Source organism: Geotrypetes seraphini, chromosome 12, assembly GCF_902459505.1.
Source record: "Geotrypetes seraphini chromosome 12, aGeoSer1.1, whole genome shotgun sequence".
In the NCBI taxonomy this organism is placed as follows: domain Eukaryota; kingdom Metazoa; phylum Chordata; class Amphibia; order Gymnophiona; family Dermophiidae; genus Geotrypetes; species Geotrypetes seraphini.
In genome coordinates, this window is record NC_047095.1 from 20455462 (window position 1) to 20477029 (window position 21568).

Consider the following 21568-nt stretch of genomic DNA (forward strand, 5'->3'; position numbering starts at 1 on the left):
GACTGAATCAATGTTACTGCAATATATTGTACCAATAATTATTGAAGCCACTTGATTCACTCAGGGTCCCATTTAATATAGGGTTTCTGCCTCAAACAAACAAACAAAAATTCTGAATATGGCCATCAAAACCAATGAAGACATAACTAAATAGGTCACACAGGGCTGGAACTAGGGTGTCATTTTTAGGGTGCTTCTGGTACTGCTTCTGGTACTGTTTCCAGCAGTGATATCTGAGGCATCACTACAGCTGGATCCAACACTGAAGTCCTAAGTCAGTGATTTCTAATGTGTGGCCCCTAAACAGTCCTTCAAATCCTGTAAATGTGTTAATTTCAATCTTGCCAGTCCACTTGATAAAGAACTGCAATCTGTTAAGTGTGTTACTCAGGTGTCATTTATGAAATTTGCTGTTGACAAACCAAAATAAAGCAAGTTTTTAAAATATATTCTTAAAGAGTTCTACAGTAGAATCAATATTAGTATTAATTTTTTTATATTTAATACCCAGTATGGATAAGCAGGTCAAGGCGGTTTACAAAATTAGTAGTGTGTGTGTACTTGAAATTTTTTGGTGGCTCCCAAGAGCTTTCTCTTATGCACACTGAGGCCCTATGTTATTGTCCTTAATTGTTCTTTCTTTCTTTCAAATTGTATTTCTCCCCACTAACCTATTGTTTCATGTAAGTAAAGTTATGTTATTAATAGTTTAACTGAACCCCTTTTAAAATCTTTACTGTACAACACTTAGAAATTTTGATTAGCGTTTCATCAAATTTTTAATAATAAACTTGAAACTTGAATAAATAAACTTGAAAAAAGAGATGGAGACCACTGTCCTAGGTTACCCCTTTCTTTCTGTTTTTAACCTTCAGGATTAAGTAGCTGTGAAATGATCTTTTTCCCTTCCATTTACTATATTTCTTCACTCTGTTGAACTATATGTTTGTATTATCAATACAAGTTCCCTTCATGGATACCTACCGCTGATTCACAAATGGAGTAGAGAACTCTGCAAGCAGACGGAAGTTACCAAAATATGGTAACAATCCTTCACCCTGGAAAGTAAGACAAGTATTTAAAAGAACACAAAGAACAGAAACCTACATTATTAAATATGTAACCTGTTGGACTCCACTGCAGAAATTTTCGTTTTACATGTTTTCCTGCATCCACACAACATAGGAACTAAACTTTTATCATGATTATTGAAAGAATTGTGACCCTGTCAGAGTACAGTCAAAAAAGAAAGCAAGGACCAATGAGTGGGCAATACCCAGGATTCAAACAATGGAAGATTATTAGATTCTTACCTGGATAATCTTCTTTCTGTTAAAGGACATAGAAGTCTGTACTCTAGGCGAATATATTCTGGTCATGAACCTGTTACAGAAGGATATCAATCACATCTTTCAGCTCCTCCTCCTTTACCACTAGAATATAGTGCCTTCTTCAGTTTGTACCAAAGCAATTGATAGCCACTATAACAGAAGAAACTTGAAGGAAGGGCACGGGGAAATTCCCCAGAAACATAGTACATTTCTATTCTGCTCTGTAACTCATGAATAAAGAATAATTAGCATGAACTAAATAATATAGGTGTACCAACATGTAACTAGCACAAACACATACAGAACTCAGGAACTCAACAAAATTATTGCTTTATTAGCCATATATGATTACATGTTCATTCAACCGACAGGCAGAAAGCAGGCACATGGAAAACTGACAAGGTGGTCCATACAGACTCTTATGTCCTTTAACATTCTGTGGCAAGAACATAGGAGTCTGAATTCTAGGCAATATACCAAAGTAGTGGCAGACACAAGGTAGGACTGATGAGCCTACCCACAAAACCGAGGATCCAAAAGCAGCATCCTCCCGAGCCGCCACGTCCACTTTGTAGAATTTTGTAAAGTACTCTATGGAGAGTAGACCAAGCAGCTGCTCTATAGATCTCTTCAGGTGGCACTATCCTAGTCTCCATCCAGGAAGTCGCCACACTTCTAGTCAAATGAGCTGAGAGAGAAATAGGCGGCTGCTTGCCACAAGCAACATATGTCAACAAAATTACCATACGAATTCATCTGGCAATAGATGCTTTGGAAGCTGGTCTATCTCGCCTTGACTGGCTGGTAAGAACAAGTGGATGGTCAGAAAGATGAAAGTCATTGGTCTATTCCAAATAGTGGAATAAAATTCTCTATACATCTTAATCTCTGCAAAATCTCATCTTGTTTGGCCGAACCCGTAGACCTCTTGACTGACATAAAAAGCTGAGACAACCTTAAATAGAAAGAAAGGTGCTGTGTGGAGGACAATTCCTGCCTCTACGATCCTGAGGTATGGCCTTGACCTGCTTATCCATACTGGGTATTAAATATAAAAAATTAATACTAATATTGATTCTACTGTAGAACTCTTTACGGATATATTTAAAAATCTCGCTTTATTTTGGTTTGTCAACAGTAGCAAATTTCATAAATGATACCCAAGTAACACACTTAACAGATTGCAGTTCTTTATCAAGTGGGCTGGCAAGATTGAAATTAACGCATTTACAGGATTTGAAGGGCTTTTTAGGGGCCACTTTCTGGGCCACACATTAGAAATCACTGACTTAGTGATTGGATCCAGCTGTAGTGATGCCTCAGGTATCACTGCTGGAAACATAACTGCAACTACAGAGCAGTACCAGAAGCATTAATGAGAGTGCCTGCAATTCCAAGACCCTTCTCACTGATATTATTACTACAAGAAACACTGTCTTCACCATGACGTCCAGAAAGGATGCCTCCTGGAAGGGCTCGTATGGGGGCTTACAAAGTCCCTTTAGGATGATGTGAAGATTCCACGACAGAAAGGGCTGGTGTAATGGAGGCCGCAAACTGAGCGCCCCCCCTACAAAAATCTGTTCACATCTGGATGAGACAGCAGCAATTCCTTTCCCACTCGAGCTTGGAAGCACGAGAGCCCTGCCACCTACACTTTGAGAAGTGCCACCGCTAGGCCTCTCTCTAGACCAGCCTGGAGAAAGGCAAGAATCACTGGAATTGGAACCTTGAAGGGCTCCACATTATCTTTGGCATTCGAGCTGAAAAGCCCTCCAGGCCTTAGCATAAGTCACAACCGTTGCAAGCATTTTAGCTCAGAGAAGAGTACAAATGACTACCTCCAAATATCCTTTGAGTACTAAGACTGAGCGCTCAATAGCCATGCCTTAAGACCAAAGTGATCTGGGTTCTCCATGTGGATTGGGCCCTGACTGAGGAGCTCCAAATGTACTGGAAGCTTGAGGCACCTATCCCATTGGAGACTTACTAGGTCCACATATCATAGCCGGCGAGGCCAATCTGGGGTTACCAGGATCACAAGTCCCAGGTGAGTTGCAATTCTGCGAATCACCTACCACACCATGGACCACAATGGAAATACATAGAGCAAGCAGGCTCTCCACCAGTCAGGGCTGAACCAACACGTCCAACCCTGCACTTCCTGGATCATCCCTTCAATGAGATGCTGACGACTGTTGTGGTTCCAGCTTCTCTGAGTGCATCCATAATAACATGAGGCATGGTAGCTGGCTTATATAGCTGCAGCACAGACAAATCATCTCCCTGGTCAAGCAGGACTAACACCTCCTGACCTCCGGTCTCTGAAATGGAACCAGAGTCATCCAGGCAAGAAACTACGCCCTGGAACAGTAAAGGCATGTTGTCTGACCACCAATCCTCCCAGTCCTGGTCTTCCGGGCTGAGCATCGGGTTTCTTAGTGGTGGCAGTCTCCTGGACCAGAATTGTTCCTTGATCCAGAACCGGTATGCCCACAGACAACGCAGAGCATCCTGGACCTGCCAAATAGGCTTTCCACAGGAGATTAACAAAGTCCGGAGTAAACCACTGAACAGGAGGCCCCAAAGACCCCTGCAGGACTGCTCTCCGAGTCTCCGCTGCTTCTAAGTGCTTGCATTTTGCAGATTCATTGTTCGGGATCTCTGGAAGGGATTTTGTTCACTGCCCAGCGCCACACAGACCCACAGCAGTTCCCCAGCCCTAGAGGAGAGTAAGCCTGAGGCTCCTGCCCCTCCCTCACATGACCCACAGCACGCGGTACATGGATGCTCCTCAGCCGACTATTCAGAACAAAACTGATACGATATGGGGGCAGAACAACTTGGTGATTTGAACAAAATCGAGGGGTTTTGAGGCAGTTGGAGGTTTTAGAAAAAAAAAAGATTGTTTAAAATCTGAGATGGCTGTCGCCAGCAAATTTGTGCCATAAACGGCCTGTGGGGGCTCCCCTGAAATGTAAAAAAAATTCAAAGAAAGGGGTTTTGAAGGTGGGAGACTCTGGATCTGGCCCTAGAAACACTCAAAAAAATTTTTTTTGATTTCTCTCCCCATTTTTTTCCCCATAGGGAATAATGGTCTGTACTCACTGTGCTATCCTGGTGCCTATGTTTTCAGTTTTCCTGCAGCCTGACTGAAGGGAGATGACTTTCTGCCTCAATCCTTTCCAGAGGGGATCCAAAATTGGAAATCTTCAAGCTGCCAGTTGGACTGGACCCAACTCAGACCTCAGACCTCCACCCCCACAGATCCTCATGCTGCAATGGGGGGGGGGGGGGAGAGTGAAAAAACGCAGCCAGCTCCTAAATGAACTCACACTTAAGTCTCTGATAAATCATATGAGCTAGCTCCCAGAGGAATGGTCCCCGAGCTTCCAAACTGCACCAAACATGCTGGTTCATCAAGTACACTTGGGGGTTGTCTGTGAGCAGTAGACTGCCCATGCACAATCTGCATCCTCTCCCAGGCAGAGCTGCTCCAAATTGGGGACCTCTATGCTCCAAAGCCTCACAAAAACAGATAAAAAATACCCAAAATTAAGAAAAAATGAACAGAGCAGATTGGAACACATCTTTTTGGCTCACTTGCCAAAAACTGGAGCGGGCACTATACTCATACTCCACTGGTGAAGGAGGAGGAGCTGAAAGATGTGAATGACATCCTTCTGCAATAGGCTCACAACCAGAGGATATTCACCTAGAATATACTTCTATGTCCTTGCCACAGAAAGTCACCTTATTAGTAACCAAAGCAAGTATGACGAGTCCCTTCCTCATACTCTGCTTTGGTTGCTACTAACTAAATGACTTTGTGTGATCATCCTAGATTTTGCTCATTGCCTCTCAGTGACTGTTTTTGACCTGTGAGTTGCACCTTTCCTTGTCTTGTTCCCTGGTGAATTAGTCATTCCTTTCCTATTTTTGTGTCACTTGCTGACCTGCACTGACCCAAGCAGCAAGGATCACAAAGTCTTTCCTGGATTCACTTCCCTCAGCCTTCAAAATTAGCCCAATCTCTTAGGGTTTCCAGAATCCAGATCCTTGACCAGATCTAATTTTCAGGATGTCCATGCAAATTATCCTAGCTTGCATTTCAAATTTATCCCTATGTAGATCATGAATTGTGGATATCCTGAAACTAAAGCTAGCTGGGGTCATGAGGACTAAATATGTGAGGTCTTGTCCTATCACACTAAGTGGTATTAGAAAGATCAGTGAAAGATTTTCCAAGGGCTGTTCTGTATACATAGAAAGTACAATTTTCAAACTATTTTTATGGGTGAAACTTTATTAGCGGATATGAGCTATTTGAAAACTGCCCACCCTAATGTTAGAAAGGATACATTAAGCCATAATGCCTATAGTTTACCCACAATGAATGCAGGTGTTCTGGGGGTAACTACACACATTGCTTTAGCTGAAAAAAGTACCTTTAAAAAAAACCCCAAAACACAGGCACAAATGAAACCAAAAAACACAGGCACAAATGTGTGTGGGTACTTATTTATTATTTTAAAGAAATTTTCAGACTGAAGGTGTGCGCACACTTTCTCTTTGAAAACTGGTGCAAACTTTATAGAATAAAAAGTACCCACAGACAGCAATAAGGCAAGCTGTATGAAAACAGTCCTCAAAATAGCTACGACCCTTAAGTAAATCTGGCCCAAAGTTTAATAAACTCTACAACAAAGTTAGCAAAGAATGACAAAGTTAGTATGTTAAAAGTTAGTATTTTAAAGAGGTCGCTAGCTGAAATAAGGAAGAAGTTCCTATTTCTATGAAACTTAAAGTTAGTATGTATGCATCATTGAGGTCTTACCTGTAAGTACAAAATCTGAAAGAAATACTTACAGGTCCCATTAAAACTTAAGAAGCAAAATGACACCAAGAAATAGTTTCATATGCTAGTACATCTATACACTGTTAAGTCTTTTACTGGGTAGCAGAAACTTTTACTGAGTAGCAAAAACAGCAGATACTTACCTATAGCAAGTGTTCTTTAATAAAGCCAATAAATGTATATGCTGCCTATATAAAAGACGTACTATGCAAGTGCCTAGGGGGTACTACTATTAATTATTTCCATAGCGCTACCAGACGCACGCAGCACTGTACAGAGTCACAAAGAGTAACAGGGGTTAAGCCAGGGGTGGGTAACTCTGGTCCTCGATATGCATTGAAAGAAGTGCATGCAAATAAATCTCATGAATGTTCATTGGGGGAATCCTGAAAACCCGATTGGATTCCGGCCCTCAAGGACCGGAGTTGCCCACTCCTGGGTTAAGCCCTTAATGTGCATTTAGTGCATGCTAAGACTACCACTGAACATTAAAGCATTTTGCAATAACATGTTACCAATTTCTAAATGATTCTTAGAGGGAGCATGTCACAGATGGAGAGTGGGCGTTCCCACATTATCTGGCTAGCGCATTATGATTACCGTGCACTAACCAGGTAATGCAGAGTTACCATGGGAGCACTTACTGCATCCTAAACAGGAGGTAGTAAATTATTTGCAGGTACTGCACACCAGAGGCACAGCTACCATTGAGTGAGCCCAGGATCACCCAGTGTTAGAGGATGCCTGCAGCTGAACCCTCCCTTCCAAACACCAAGATCTAGCACCTCCGCAGCCCCACACTCAGCTACTTACTGCCTGCTGGGTCCTCCACAGCTACAGCGTCAGAGACAGCACTAATGGCTACCATTCTGGCCAGCTGGACTTTTCTTCTGTCATGTCCCGATGTGCTGATACAACTTCCTGTGAGCAGTACGCAGAAGAGGAAAGGTCCTGCCAGCCAGAAAGACAGCCTTTAGTGCTCTCTCTGATGCTGTAGCTGTGGAGTACCCTTGGGCAGGTAAGTAGCTGAGTGGGGGGGGGGGGGCTAGATCCAGGGAGGGTGACTAAGCGAGTGCATGTGCACACTGGGAAGAGCCCATTTTGGTCTCACCCAGGGCCCACTCAGTCCTAGCTGCATGTTAATGGGAACATTAGTGAATGACCTACAATTAAAAGAAAAAGCCCTAGAAAATGTCACATTCAATCTGGACTTAGCATACGGAAAAGCCCTGTATTAACCCGCGTTAAGCCCAGATTTTACAGCAGCTTAATAAACAACCCTTATGTGTCTTTCTGCCTAGGTGCTCAACTGTAAAACTACTTTCCATACATACAAAGTTTTGTTCAACTCCACACAATATACTCTGTTCTGCTTTGAAATGAAAAGCTAGCTTGCTCTTTAAGGAGAGGGTAGTGGATGCCTGGAATGCGCTCCCGAGAGAGATGGTGGAGAGTGAGTTCAAAGAAGCGTGGGATGAACACAGAGGATTTAGAATCAGAAAATAATATTAAATATTGAACTAAGGCCAGTATTGGGCAGACTTGCACAGTCTGTATATGGCCATTTGGTGGAGGATGGGCTGGGGAGGGCTTCAATGGCTGGGAGGGTGTAGATGGGCTGGAGTAAGTCTTAACAGAGATTTCGGCAGTTGGAACCCAAGCACAGTACCAGGTAAAGCTTTGGATTCTTGCCCAGAAATAGCTAAGAAGAAAAAATTAAAAAATTTAAATTGAATCAGGTTGGGCAGACTGGATGGACCATTCAGGTCTTTATCTGCCGTCATCTAATATGTTGCTATGTTACTATGTAAGGGTATCACATTTGTCAAGACAATGAGCTGTAAGAGTGACCAAGGGTGAAGAACAGTGAGTAATGTCGTCAATGAAAGATTAGGTTCTTATTTGGATAATCTTCTCTCTTTAATCTTCTCAGGAGTCCGTACATACGGACTAGACTTGCAGAAGTGTGAATATTTACATTTTTGAGCACCTCCCACATAGAAGCAGAGCACATTGTCCCCTTCCAGTTATGTCCCAAAACAATCAAGCTCCGCCGGAACAGAAGTTCACCGCTGAATCCACTTTCAGCTGGTCAAATAGCTGCTGGAACTCCAGTGCCATAGAATAAAGCCTGAACATGGCCTTGGCTACCCTCAGGGACCCCTCTAGAGTCTTCCACTGTTCACTTCCACTTTCTGCAGGGGAAACAAACAAAGCCTGCAGAACTTCCAGCTGGGCTTTCGTGGGGTTTGCAGACTCTACATGCCTTCACTTTGCGTCATTGTGAAATAGGGGATCTGGACAGGACTTTTTACCCATTTCTCATGCCACAGCGGTTCACCAGTTCTGGAGGACATAGATGGGGCTAAACTCGAAGCTCCTGCCTCTCCCTCGCATGCGCTGGAGCACACGGTACATTGGCTCTCCTCTGCCAAACAACCGGCATAATTTGAAGCAGTAACAGCGCCGAGTGGAAGATTTTCTAGAAACTTCAATGACAACAAATACTGCAGCCAAGAGGGAGAAAACATTTGCTTAGCTGGTAAAAGAAACCACAGTTTGTGCTAACAAGTGGGGGTTGGGGTGGAGGGATCCCTTGTTCTGCGTCAACAGTGTTGGGAACAGTTGCAACTTGCATCATTTCTTAGTCGAGAGCTTTAGGAAGAGCAGAAATCAAACCAGGCGTGGCCAATGCAGTGCTATGAATATCATAGGTCCTCAATCTTAGTAAACCTTGAATACAGTTCTCAATAAGTGGTAGCATTACATTACAGATTTCTATTCCGCCATTACCTTTCGGTTCAAAGCGGATTACAAAAAGAGTTATGGAAGAAAGGTTACAATGTTAGATCAGAGAAGATTTCCAAGAGAGGGAAAAGTAGGATCTGGGGTTAGGGAGGGGATGGTAAGAGGGGGGTTAAGCTTTATCATGGTATTAAGCTTTATTAAGGGATTTCTTGAAGAGTATAGTTTTTATTTCCTTTCTGAACATCTTGTAGTCTGGGGTTGTTGTCAATAGGTTGGAGACTTGGTTGTCTATCTTCGCTGCCTGAGTGGCCAGTAGTCCGTTGTATAGTTTTTTTTTCCTTTTTACTTCTTTGATTGGGGGGGGGGGTGTTTTTCTATGCCTGGTAGAGGTGGTTTGGATGAGGCGGTCGTTTAGGTAGGTTGGGCTGTCTCCATTTATAGTTTTAAATAGTATAAAGTAGAATTTAAATTGTATTCTTTCCTGGATTGGAAGCCAATGAGAATTGATGAATGCCTCAGTAATGTGATCATGTTTTTTCAATGAATAGATGAGTCTCAGAGCTGTATTCTGAATTGTCTGTAGTTGTTTAATCATTATTGCAGGGCAGGGGAGGTAGAGGATGTTGCAATACTCTAGGATACTTAGGATTAGAGATTGTACTAGGAGCTGAAATTGTGTTTTTTCAAAGAATTTTTGGACTTGTCTAAGGTTTCTCATAACTGCGAAAGATTTCTGTATTGTTTTGTTAATTTGTGGTTGCATGGTGCAGCCTTTGTCAATAGTCATACCTAGAAGTTTTAGGGTGGTTTGCAAAGGGTAGTTGATAGAGTTGATTTCTAAGTTGGTTATGGTTGGGATTTTGTTATTTTCTAGGAGGATGAATTTAGTTTTGTCTGGGTTGAGTTTCAGTTTGTGGTCTTCCATCCAAGTCATAACTGTAGCTAGAGTTCTGTGTAGTGTGTCTGACATTAAGAGCATTGGTTGGTTGAAAGGAATGAGGATGGTGATGTCATCAGCATAGCTATAAGAGGCTAGGCCTTGTTTGTTCAGGTAAACGCAAAGAGAGGCCGTATATAGGTTGAAGAGAGTAGGGGACAGTAGGGACCCTTGTGGAACGCCGCAGGGGTTGGACCAAGGTTTGGATTTTTCTTTGTCTGATTTTACTTTGTATGTTCTGGATTTTAAGAAACCTTCAAACCATGAGTATACTTTATCTGAGATGCCTATTGAGTCCAAGATTTGCAGTAGGATGTTATGGTCTACCAGGTCAAATGCCGCCGTCAGGTCCAACTGTATGAGCAGCATTTTTTTTCCAATGCTGAGGTGTTGTCTTGCTGTGTCGATAAGGGAGCCTAGTAGTGTCTCTGTGCTGAAGTTAGTTCTGAAGCTGGATTGCGTGGGATGGAGTAAGTTATGGTCCTCGAGATAGTTGGTGAGGAATTTGGCTACTACCGTATTTTCGCGGATATAACGCGCGCGTTATACGTGATTTTACGTACCGCGCATACCCCTCGCGCGTTATATGCCTGAGCGCGGTATACAAAAGTTTTTAAACATAGTTCCCACCCCGCCCGACGCCCGATTCACCCCCCCAGCAGGACCGCTCGCACCCCCACCCCGAACGACCGCTCGCACGCGCTCCCACCCGCACCCGCATCCACGATCGGAGCAAGAGGGAGCCCAAGCCCTCTTGCCCGGCCGACTCCCCGACGTCCGATACATCCCCCCCCCCGGCAGGACCACTCGCACCCTCACCCCGAAGGACCGCCGACTCCCCAACAATATCGGGCCAGGAGGGAGCCCAAACCCTCCTGGCCACGGCGACCCCTAACCCCACCCCGCACTACATTACGGGCAGGAGGGATCCCAGGCCCTCCTGCCCTCGACGCAAACCCCCTCCCCCCAACGACCGCCCCCCCCAAGAACCTCCGCCCGTCCCCCAGCCGACCCGCGACCCCCCTGGCCGACCCCCACGACACCCCCACCCGCCTTCCCCGTACTTTGTGTAGTTGGGCCAGAAGGGAGCCCAAACCCTCCTGGCCACGGCGACCCCCTAACCCCACCCCGCACTACATTACGGGCAGGAGGGATCCCAGGCCCTCCTGCCCTCGACGCAAACCCCCCTCCCCCCCAGCCGACCCGCAACCCCCCTGGCCGACCCCCACGACCCCCCCACCCCCCTTCCCCGTACCTTTGGAAGTTGGCCAGACAGACGGGAGCCAAACCCGCCTGTCCGGCAGGCAGCCAACGAAGGAATGAGGCCGGATTGGCCCATCCGTCCTAAAGCTCCGCCTACTGGTGGGGCCTAAGGCGCGTGGGCCAATCAGAATAGGCCCTGGAGCCTTAGGTCCCACCTGGGGGCGCGGCCTGAGGCACATGGGCCAAACCCGACCATGTGTCTCAGGCCGCGCCCCCAGGTGGGACCTAAGGCTCCAGGGCCTATTCTGATTGGCCCACGCGCCTTAGGCCCCACCAGTAGGCGGAGCTTTAGGACGGATGGGCCAATCCGGCCTCATTCCTTCGTTGGCTGCCTGCCGGACAGGCGGGTTTGGCTCCCGTCTGTCCGGCCAACTTCCAAAGGTACGGGGAAGGGGGGTGGGGGGGTCGTGGGGGTCGGCCAGGGGGGTCGCGGGTCGGCTGGGGGGGTGGGGGGTTTGCGTCGAGGGCAGGAGGGCCTGGGATCCCTCCTGCCCGTAATGTAGTGCGGGCTGGGGTTAGGGGGTCGCCGTGGCCAGGAGGATTTGGGCTCCCTCCTGGCCCAATATTGTCGGGGAGTCGGCGGTCCTTCGGGGTGGGGGTGCGAGTGGTCCTGCCGAGGGGGGAGAAGAATCGGACGTCGAGGGGGGGCATCAGGCTTTCAGGATGGGGACAGGACTTCAAGGGGGGACAGGCAGATCTTCAAGGGGGACAGGCAGACCTTCAAGGGGGACAGGACTTCAAGGGGGGACAGGCAGACCTTCAAGGGGGGACAGGACTTCAAGGGGGACAGGCACGGAGAGGCGGGGCAGTGCACCGAAAGTCAGGGCGGGTGAACGGTGAGTCGGGGCAACCAGAGGAGAGTCGGGGCAGTGCACCGAAAGTCAGGGTGAGTCGGGGCAACCAGAGGAGAGTCGGGGCAGTGCACCGAAAGTCAGGGTGAGTCGGGGCAACCAGATGAGAGTCGGGGAGGGCGAAAGGAGAGTCGGGGTGGCCAGAGGAGAGTCGGGGAGAGCGAAAGGAGAGTCGGGGTGGCCAGAGGAGAGTCGGGCAGCATGCGCGTTATATGCCTGAGCGCGGTATAGAAAAGTTTTTGTACATATCATCGTGATTTCTGCGCGCTATACCCCTGTGCGCGTTTTACAATGGTGCGCGTTATATCCGCGAAAATACGGTAATCCTTCTGTTAGTTTGATATATAGAGGTATTGAGGCTATTGGTCTGTAGTTGGATGAGAGGTCTGTTGGTCCTTTTGGGTCTCTTAAGATTGGGGTGATGATGATTTCGCTGAGGTGATTCGGGAAAATGCCATCTGTGAGCATGGTTTGTATCCAATGTAGGAGTAAGGTACGGAACTTAGTGCTCGCTGATGACAGGAGATATGGCGGGCAGTGGTTGAGTTCACATGATGCGTGGCTGTACTTATTGTAGAGTTTGTTGAATTCGGTCCAATGTATCTTAGGGAATTGGGACCAAGACGGAATATGTACAGGAGTCAATCCCCCCCCCCAAAAAAAAACAAAAAATGAGAAAAGCATCTGATGCAATATGATTGGGGTTATAGAGCCTGGAGCAAAATTGTGGTAGCTTGTTGTTGTGGGGGGGAAGCAAAGAGATCCATGTCCGGTGTTCTCCATTTGAAGAAAATCTGATATAAAACAGTTGTGCTGAGAGACTATTTGTGAGGCTGAAGAATTCCACTCAGTTTGATCTATTAGGCTTCTGCAGCTGGTGTAATGATTGTTACTGTTTCTGGGTCTCACCACATCTGAGTAGGTAGAACCAATGTTTCAGCCATCATGTTGTGGCTTTCTTCAGGTTATGCTGTTAGGTCTGCAGTTTTGTCTTTATATATAGTGAATCCTCAAATCTAATTGGCTGGGGCTTGAGGTGATTAAGGCAGGAAAGTCTGTTGGTCACAACTTTAAATTATGACAGGAAAGAGGCTGGAAATTAAATCGGGACAGTTCTGATTCTGGGGAGGGGGGAGGAGGATTTTCTGAGGAAAGTGTTTTCTCAGCCCCAGTCCTTTTTGCACTAAATTTCTTTGGATGAGCGGTTGCCATGCTTTGTTTAGAGAGAGCCCTTTATCTCCTTTGAAGTTATTGTGGGTGTCTTGCTATCTCTATTGCCCCTATGATTCTTCTCAGCCACCAAGGGTCTTCTTTCTCCAAGATTTTTGTGTCCTCAAATCTGTGTGGTATCTCTTATGCTCTTGTTGCTTTTCCTCTACAGCAGGGGTGCCCACACTTTTTTGGCTTGCAAGCTACTTTTAAAATGACCAAGTCAAAATGATCTACCAACAGTAAAATTTTAAAAACCCCACAAAGCACACTGTAAGCAGAGAAAATGTTAATTATCATTTATATTTGGGTTTTTTTTCAAAGAGGTCAAGGCAGATGACTTTAAAATATGCAATGTCACCTCAGTAACAACTACCGGTATACAAAAATAGAAAAATATACCCCTCCCCTTTTACTATTTATTTATTTCGATTTCTATCCTGCTCTCCCAGAAGCTCAGAACAGGTTACAAGTAGACATTCATAATCGTTTGAAAACAGATTAGTCATGACAACAAATAGGTTACAGTAGACAATAACAGAGCTAATTCTAGAGACCAGAATGGTCATAGCGAAGAGTACTAGGAGAAGTATTTTGAGGAGGTCGTTTTTAATGGCCCATTTGGCAGCGATTGGTTGGCCCAGAACTTCCTCTCCGACGTCAGAATTGACGTTGGGGGGGAAGGCTGTGGGCCCGGCGCTTGTACGCGCCTGGCGGTGGGGAAGCAGGGAGAACAGAATGCAAAGGCAAAGCGAGTCTATTACAAGCTCCACGTTCAACCTATAGGGCACCCCTGCTCTACAGTGTGTTTGGTTTCGCTAATATACAATTGGCTGCAACTGCATGGGAATTTGTACATTCCAGGGGGATGGAGCAGAATTAACCGGTCTTTCACATGTACGAGTATGGACGCCAAGTTTCTATGGTGCACTGTAGGTGTCTTGATGTTATTATTCTTTAGCAGTTTTCCTATGCAATCTGCCACTCCTTGGACATAGGAAAGCACTATCATTTTTTGTTCCGTCACAGCATTATTCTTCTAATGGTTATTGGTGTTTGATTTCATGGTTTGAGTAGTCCAGAAGGTTTAGGGCTTGAGAAGTAAGCCTTCTGCTGTTTTTTCTGCCAAAATTCAAATTTATGACCAATGAACTTTCCTGTCTCAATCACCTCAAGCCCCAGTCAGGTTTGAGGACCTGCTATACTGTATATAAAAAGAAACTGAAGACCTCATAGCACACCTTGAAGAAAGCCACAGCATGATGTTTAAATGTCAGTTCTACCTACCCAGATGCGGCGAGACCCAGACAACTGCAACAATCTGCTCAGTTTGTCTGCCAAGACATTCTGCTGCCCCGCTATATAAACTGGTTTGAGAAGTATGCCACAAGCAGTTGCCCAATTCCAAATCTTGATTGCTTTCATGCAAAAGGGGTGAGATCCTGTGCCTCCTTGTTTGTTCAGATAGAATATGGTAACTTGATTGTCTGTAAGGACAATGACTACTTGTGGAGGAGACAGCTCTGGAATGTTCTGAGAGCATTGCCTATTGCTCAAAGTTCTAGAAGATTGATATGGAAAGTTTGTTCATGTTGATACCATACTCCTTGAGTGTAGAGGCTGTCCAAATGAGCAACCCATCCTAACAGCAAGGCATCTGTTTTTGAAGCTTTTGATGGTGGGGAGCTGGAAGGGAATACCTCAAGTGAGATTGTGAAGAGCCATCCACCTTTGTTGAGAGTAACAGAAGTCCAAGGTGTCTTGGATTAGAGCAGGTAGATGTACTGTGGCTTGAGACCATTGGGTTTACAGGATCCACTGTGGGACTCTGAGGTGGAGACGTGTAAATGGAGTGGTGTACCATTGAAGCAATGTGACCGAAAAGACAAAATATCTGATGTGCAGAAGTGTGTTTAAAGGGTGGAGACTGCAGGTGAATAAGATTGTTGACTTGGTAGAAAAGCTTGGCCCTGTGTAGTATCCTATAGAGCTCCTTTGACCTTCAGGGCCTGAGAAGAGTGTAGATGTGACTTTTGGTAGTTGATGGCAAACCCAAGCAGCTCCAGGAGACTAACTGTTGAACTGATGGCATACTGAGTTGTTTGCAATGAACCTTATCAATCAGTCATCCAAGTAGGGAAATACGGGAAACCCCAATGTACAAAGAGCTGCCACTGCTACCACTGCCTTTCATAAAGACATGAGGAGTTGAAGCCAGTCTGAAAGGCAAGATTTTGTACTGGAAAAGTCAAGCTCCAATACGAAAGTGAAGATAATTTCTGTAAGCATGTAGAATGGATATGAGAGTATAGGCTTCTTTGAGATCTAGAAAGTAAAATCAATCACCTTTTTCCAGTAGAGGTAAAAGGATTCCCAGAGAGACCATGCAAAACTTCTCCTTCAGCAAGTATTTGTTTAGGCCTCAGAGGTCTAGAATAGGATCTATTTTGGTAGTAGGAAATGAATAGACCCTCTGGCCTCTCTCCTGCAGAGGAGCAGGTTCTATTGTGTTTACCTGGAGTAGGGCTGAAAGTTCTTGGTGAAGAAGGATCTTCTGGGGGGGGATTGAAAAGAGATTCTTTTGGGGGGTGATTTGGAGGTTTTCTGATCAAGCACAGGGCACAGCCTTGAATGACAACTTGAAGCATCCACTGATCTGTTGTGATGAGTCCAGTGTTAATGGAAGTAATCTGCCTCTGATGGGGAAATTGGGATGAAGAGGCAGGAGAATGCTGGCAATGCTCTCTAGAATGTTTGGATGAGGCAGAATATCTTCTAGATGATGAAAAAGAATAAGAGGTTTGTGGCTTAGATAAAGTCATCATAGTATCTGTATGTTTTTTTGAACGTCTCTGCATACTCTTCCATTTTATCCCCAGCAGGTCATCTCCCTTACAAGAAACATTCGAAAAGCATTCTTGAACCAAAGTTTCCAGATCAGAGATTCTTGGGCGGGTACAGTGTCATGCCTAGAGGGTGAAGAATGGATGTGCTTCTTAGCTTTATTACATGCCATATTCCTTGATGCTCAAGGCATAGATGAAGATGATGTAGAGTCCTGCCTCTGTAAAGAGAATGATACCCAACGTTCTGGATGCAATGTCAATGCACTCAGTGCCGATGTTGATGCCTGCGTCATAAGAGGTTGAATGTCAGGTTCCGAGTCCCCTGCCATACTTGATGCCAATGTTGACGCAGTACTGAAAAGTTTTTCAAACTGACATTTTCAGGCTTTAAGTAACCTCTTTTGCATGCAGGAGCAGAGGTCACCGTGAATGTCCTGATGTTCAGGACCACAGACACTGGACACACCAATTATATGGATCAGAGCCTGAAATGATCCAATTACATTGAGAACATTTCTTAAAGCCACACCAAATCTTCTTTGACACGGACGGGAAAATGTCCGACATTAAGTCAAGAGCTCAATGGCCCAGGGAGCTTGAGTAACTTGGATGCTAAAAACAGTCAACACTCCCGGGAGGAAAAAGGGGTTCAGAGTGGCTTGAAGGCAACAAACCAAAAAGTTGATAAAAATGAATCAAAGTCAGGGAAAATACTGGAACAGGATACAAGAACAAATTATGAGGAAATCAATGAAAAATAAGTACAGGAATGCACAAAAGAACAGTAAAAGTTTGACACGCTGATGAGAAAACTGATGACGCAGCTTCTCAGTTCTGCAGAAAACAAAGAACTGATGGTCCTGAGAGCCGACGCTGGATGGGAAGGCACTGGCGCATGTGTGGTATGGGCACTACCTAAAGATTTAAAGTGACAATGCACTTGATAGTGTCCATACCAAGTTCTGTGGAAGATGTCACCTACATGTGAGAATATTATACCTGCATGTCCTCAGAGAAAAAGTTATAGCAGGATTTGAACCTGTTACCCTTACTTTATAGTCTTAACCACTAGACCACTCCTGTTCTGCATGGACATCTATGTGGTCATATTTTTGAAAGTGATGCCAAACGGACATTCATGGTCCTGTTTTTTGTTGTTCAAAAGTTAGACATCTAACTTTGGAAAAAGGCTATTCATTTTGGACGTTCTTAATGCAAAAAATGTAACATTTCACAGCCAATCTAGATGTTTTTCCTGTTCGATTATGGCTATGAAATAAATAGTTTTTATGGGACATTATGAGCAGGACTATTTTTATTTTTTTTGGTAGATATGGTAAGATATATGGTGGCTCACATGGAAAGTACTGTGCATTGCCAAGCAGAAGATCTTCAGCTGGATCCTCCTATTGGGTCTCCTACTCCCACAGATGGCTGGGGATGAAGCAGAGCTTCCCAAACTGTGCGTCAGGACATCAAATGGGGGTCACAGGACCTGCATTTGGGGTTGTGACCTCGGTGGGTTCTTCATAGCTGCAAAATTATTCTGCACCTCTGTGGAGGGTCACACAGTTTTATTTAGCCATGATTCTGAAGCCACAAAAAAAAAAAAAAAAAGATTGATAAGCACTGTTGAAGAGACAGCATTCACAGCCTCCTTGGGAATGAACTTGTGGACTTTCTCCAAGAAAGGCCACACATTGGTTGGATTCATGATCCAGGATTATAGCACTTCAGAAGGAGCCCTGGTGCATGGCCCTTGCCCAAGACCCATCACTGCAACGAGCAGGCTATATGTCATGGGAGTACATAAAATGGGGAAAATGACCCTAGTAGTTGTGAATGAAGAATCCTGGGGTCAGATCCTAGCCCTGGTTCTCCTTTTGATAAAGGAACACGAGAAAACTGCTAGAAAAAAAAAAAGAAGAGAAACACATTTTGTGAATTCTATTTTACACACACACACACTCAAACTAGAAAACACTATAAATTTATAAGTCCCTGCTTGAAAAGAAGTGTCTCCTCATGATTCTTTTTATAATAAATAATGTGGTTTCAGGGAACACCTATCTGCTAATTAAACCTAAATATAAAGCCTAGAGAAACCAGACTCTCTCAGTTCACAGACAAGATTTTCACTGTTGGTCACTGTTTTCCATCTTGCTTGTTTGTAGCACTTTTGCAAATATGGCACTCACCAGTACATAGTAGTAGGCATACAGAGCTGCAACATGGTGTGTTACAAAAAACCTATCACCAATCGCCTTCCAATACCAAATAATAATCAACAAGTCTACAAAAGAAAAAAAAAAAAATTCAGTTACAAAGCTAGCTAACCAAGATGGAAACATTTTCTGACCAAGCTACACTAGGGGCTCCTTTTACGAAGGTGCACTAGGGTTTATAGCGCATGCACAAAATTACCACGTGCTATAGCGTGCGGTAGCTGAAAATCTACTGCCTGCTGAAAGGAGGCGGTAGCAGCTAGCGTGCTCGGGAATTTAATGCGCGCTATTGTGCACGTTAAGGCCCTAGCACACCTTTGTAAAAGGAGCCCTAAAACGCCCAAATCCACACTATAGCTAAATGAAATATTGTTTTTTATAGATATCTGAGCTACGCGTGCATTTTAAAGGAATTATTTTTTGACAATGCTGCTAAATTTATTGTTGATGATTTTTTTCTACCCTTTAGCTCATTCACAATGCAACTTTTCAAAATGTCTCCCTTTCCAGGAACTGCAAATTAGGAGAAGAATGATGCACAGGCACCTACAAGGACACTTTTCCTTGGGCTTCTGGGGGAAGGCATGATGGCAGCCAGTGTAGCTGTAAAAGTACTATCAGAGCTATTGAAGAAGCTAAATGGAAAATGCAAGATAGGTTGCTCAGAAATGCAAACAACCCCTGGGGAGAAAGAATGGATATGAGCTACATCAGACAATGAAACCAGAAAAAGATGGGCTTATGTTCATATTATTGGCATATTACTGTCCTAAGAATAGAAGTTATTTTGCAAGTATTAGAAAAATGCAATGCATAATTACCTGAAATAAGGTAGCCTGAGGTTATGGCCACATTAACTTTTACCAAAAAAGGATCACCCCTGTAACATATACAGAAAGAAATTCATTTTAATCAGTAGTATAAAATTGTAACAAGAACAGATAGTGTGATATTTTTTTCAGCTCAATCGCATGCATAGTGCAGATATTATAAAATGCAGAAAACAAATTACAAAGAATCATAAATATATGTCAGTTACCATTATAATCCAGTGATACATGCCAGCTTAATGCCTCAGTGCATTGCCATACAGAGCACCTGTTATGTCTTTCTTTCCTTCTCCCTCTAATGCAGTAGTCTTCACTGCAAGGTCCGCTAGCCGGTAGCGGCCCTCCAAGACCTATGGTATGGCCCATGGGGCCTATCCAGAATTTCATCCCACATGGTGGGATCCGGCACTTTTTTACCTTTTTATTTCTAGCACTGCATCCCGTACCTTTCCGACAAAGACCGGTCAGAGGGTTGCCTACTCCTTTCGGTCGGCAGACACACATCTTCAAAATGGCGGGCTTTCCCGGTGCATCCTGAGATGCACCGGGAAAGGGCCTAAGGCTCTGATTGGTTCATATAGGAGGGGCCTTAGACGCCTGGGCAAATATCAGGACAAATACACATGAATAGTTTAAGCTGAATCCTTTATATCAGAGCTGGGGTAAATGTTTAGGCCTAAATTACTAACTAAGTCTATGATTTGCATGTGTAATTATACACCCACCCTCCATCCTTCTTCAAAGTATATGACACTGTATTTATGTGCCAATTTATAGAATACTAACTGAAATATTAGTATTTATGTGTATATGTGAAAGGAAAGGGAAAAAAGGAAGAGGGCTGAGATTTCTGTGGTTACAAAGTGGTTTACGTATTTCCCTGGATTCTATAAATGGCACACATATTTACACATGCAAAATTGCACGCATTTCTGAGAAATGTGCATAACTAAATTAGCTAATGAGCTAATTAGCACCAATAATTGGGCACCAGCAATCAATTATTGGAATTAATTGGCAACAATTTGGATTACGCATGCATTCTTTAAAGATCTGTGCACAAGGTTTTTTTAGTGTACAACTTACAAAGGGTGTGGTCATGGGATGAGCATAGGCATTCATTAAAAATGCATGCAGTATTACAACAGTCGACTCCACCTAAGTACACATCGGTTAAGCGTACGCTTCGATTATCCGCACCCTACCACCACGGTACCGTTTTTTTTAACATTAAAGTCAATTCGGATAAGCACACAATCCACGCTCACTGATGTTATAGGTCCAACCTCTAATCTTTAACGTTATGTTCACTCCAGTTAAACGCAATCACGTTCTGACTGGGAATGGCTAGGCTTCACACAGCAGCTTAAGCGTTGGGACAGCTGGGAAAGTGAGTACTCCGCTTCCACTCAAGCTGTAGGGCATAGCTTTCCTGTACTTTAAGCTCCAGCAGCCCATGCGCCATATTTATTGAGGAGTGTGTGGCGCAGTGGATGGAGCTACAGCCTCAGCACCCTGGGATTGTGGGTTCAAACCCTGCGCTGCTCCTTGTGATCCTGGGCAAGTCACTCAGTCCTCCTTAGCCTCAGGTATGTTAGATAGATTGCGAGTCCACCGGGGCAGATAAGGGAAAATACTTGAGTACCTGGTTGTAAAACCGCTTCGATAACCTTGATAGGTGGTATATAAAAACCTAATAAACTTGAAAACTTGATATTTAAACTGGGCCGGCTTAACTATAGCCTCCCCCTCCCCTCCCCCCATTCCTATTAAGCACACGCTCCATTTAAGCACACCTGGCGACCCGGTCTGAAGGGCATGCACTTAAGCGGAGTCGACTGTAAATACCAGGGATTCGTGCCTAACTTTCACCAAGTTTCAGTCGGTGTAAATCCTCACGCCCAAAATCTGGTATGGAAATTGGTTCCAAGGGCCAAATTCTATAAACATCGTTGCTCCGTGCGGTTGTCAATCAATCACTAGGCGCCACTTATAGAATCACGCTTTGTGGCACCTCAACAGACTTACTGTATTTTCACGTAGGTAACGCGCACCCGTGTAAAACGCGCACACAGGTATAGCACGCGGAAAACACAAATTTATGTACAGAAATTTTTGTATACCGCACACACCCGTATACCGCGCATGCTGCCCGACTCTCCAGTCGCCCGCCCCGACTCTCCTCTGGCCACCCCGACTCTTCTTTCGCCCGCCCCAACTCTCCTCTCCCCCTTGAAGTCCTGTCCCCACCCTGAAAGCCTGATGCCCCCCCCCGACGTCCGATTCATCCCCCCCCCGCAGGACCGCTCGCCCCCCCACCCCGAAGGACCGCTCGCACGCACCCCCCCCCTGAAGGACCGCTCGCACCCCCACAGCCTCCCGCCCCCCCCCATCATGTAGAAGCTCCTACCGGTGTCCTGCTGCTTCCCCTCTTGCCCCGCCGACTCCCCGACACGATCGGGGCAAGAGG

The 21568-nt window shown here is 44.9% G+C and overlaps 1 protein-coding gene across 4 annotated transcripts in view; it reads right to left on the minus strand.

Annotated features, from left to right (window-relative positions):
• The window catches only part of TLCD4 (TLC domain containing 4), a 92412-nt gene that overhangs the window by 2820 nt on the left and 68024 nt on the right, over positions 1 to 21568 (minus strand). For all 4 annotated transcript variants that reach the window (XM_033915933.1, XM_033915930.1, XM_033915929.1 and 1 more), the window contains exons 5-7: positions 19090 to 19148; positions 18242 to 18336; positions 985 to 1058 (exon numbers count right to left, since the gene is read on the minus strand). In XM_033915933.1, coding sequence (XP_033771824.1) covers positions 985 to 1058; positions 18242 to 18336; positions 19090 to 19148 — 228 coding nt within the window. The remainder of the gene's footprint in view (positions 1 to 984; positions 1059 to 18241; positions 18337 to 19089; positions 19149 to 21568) is intronic.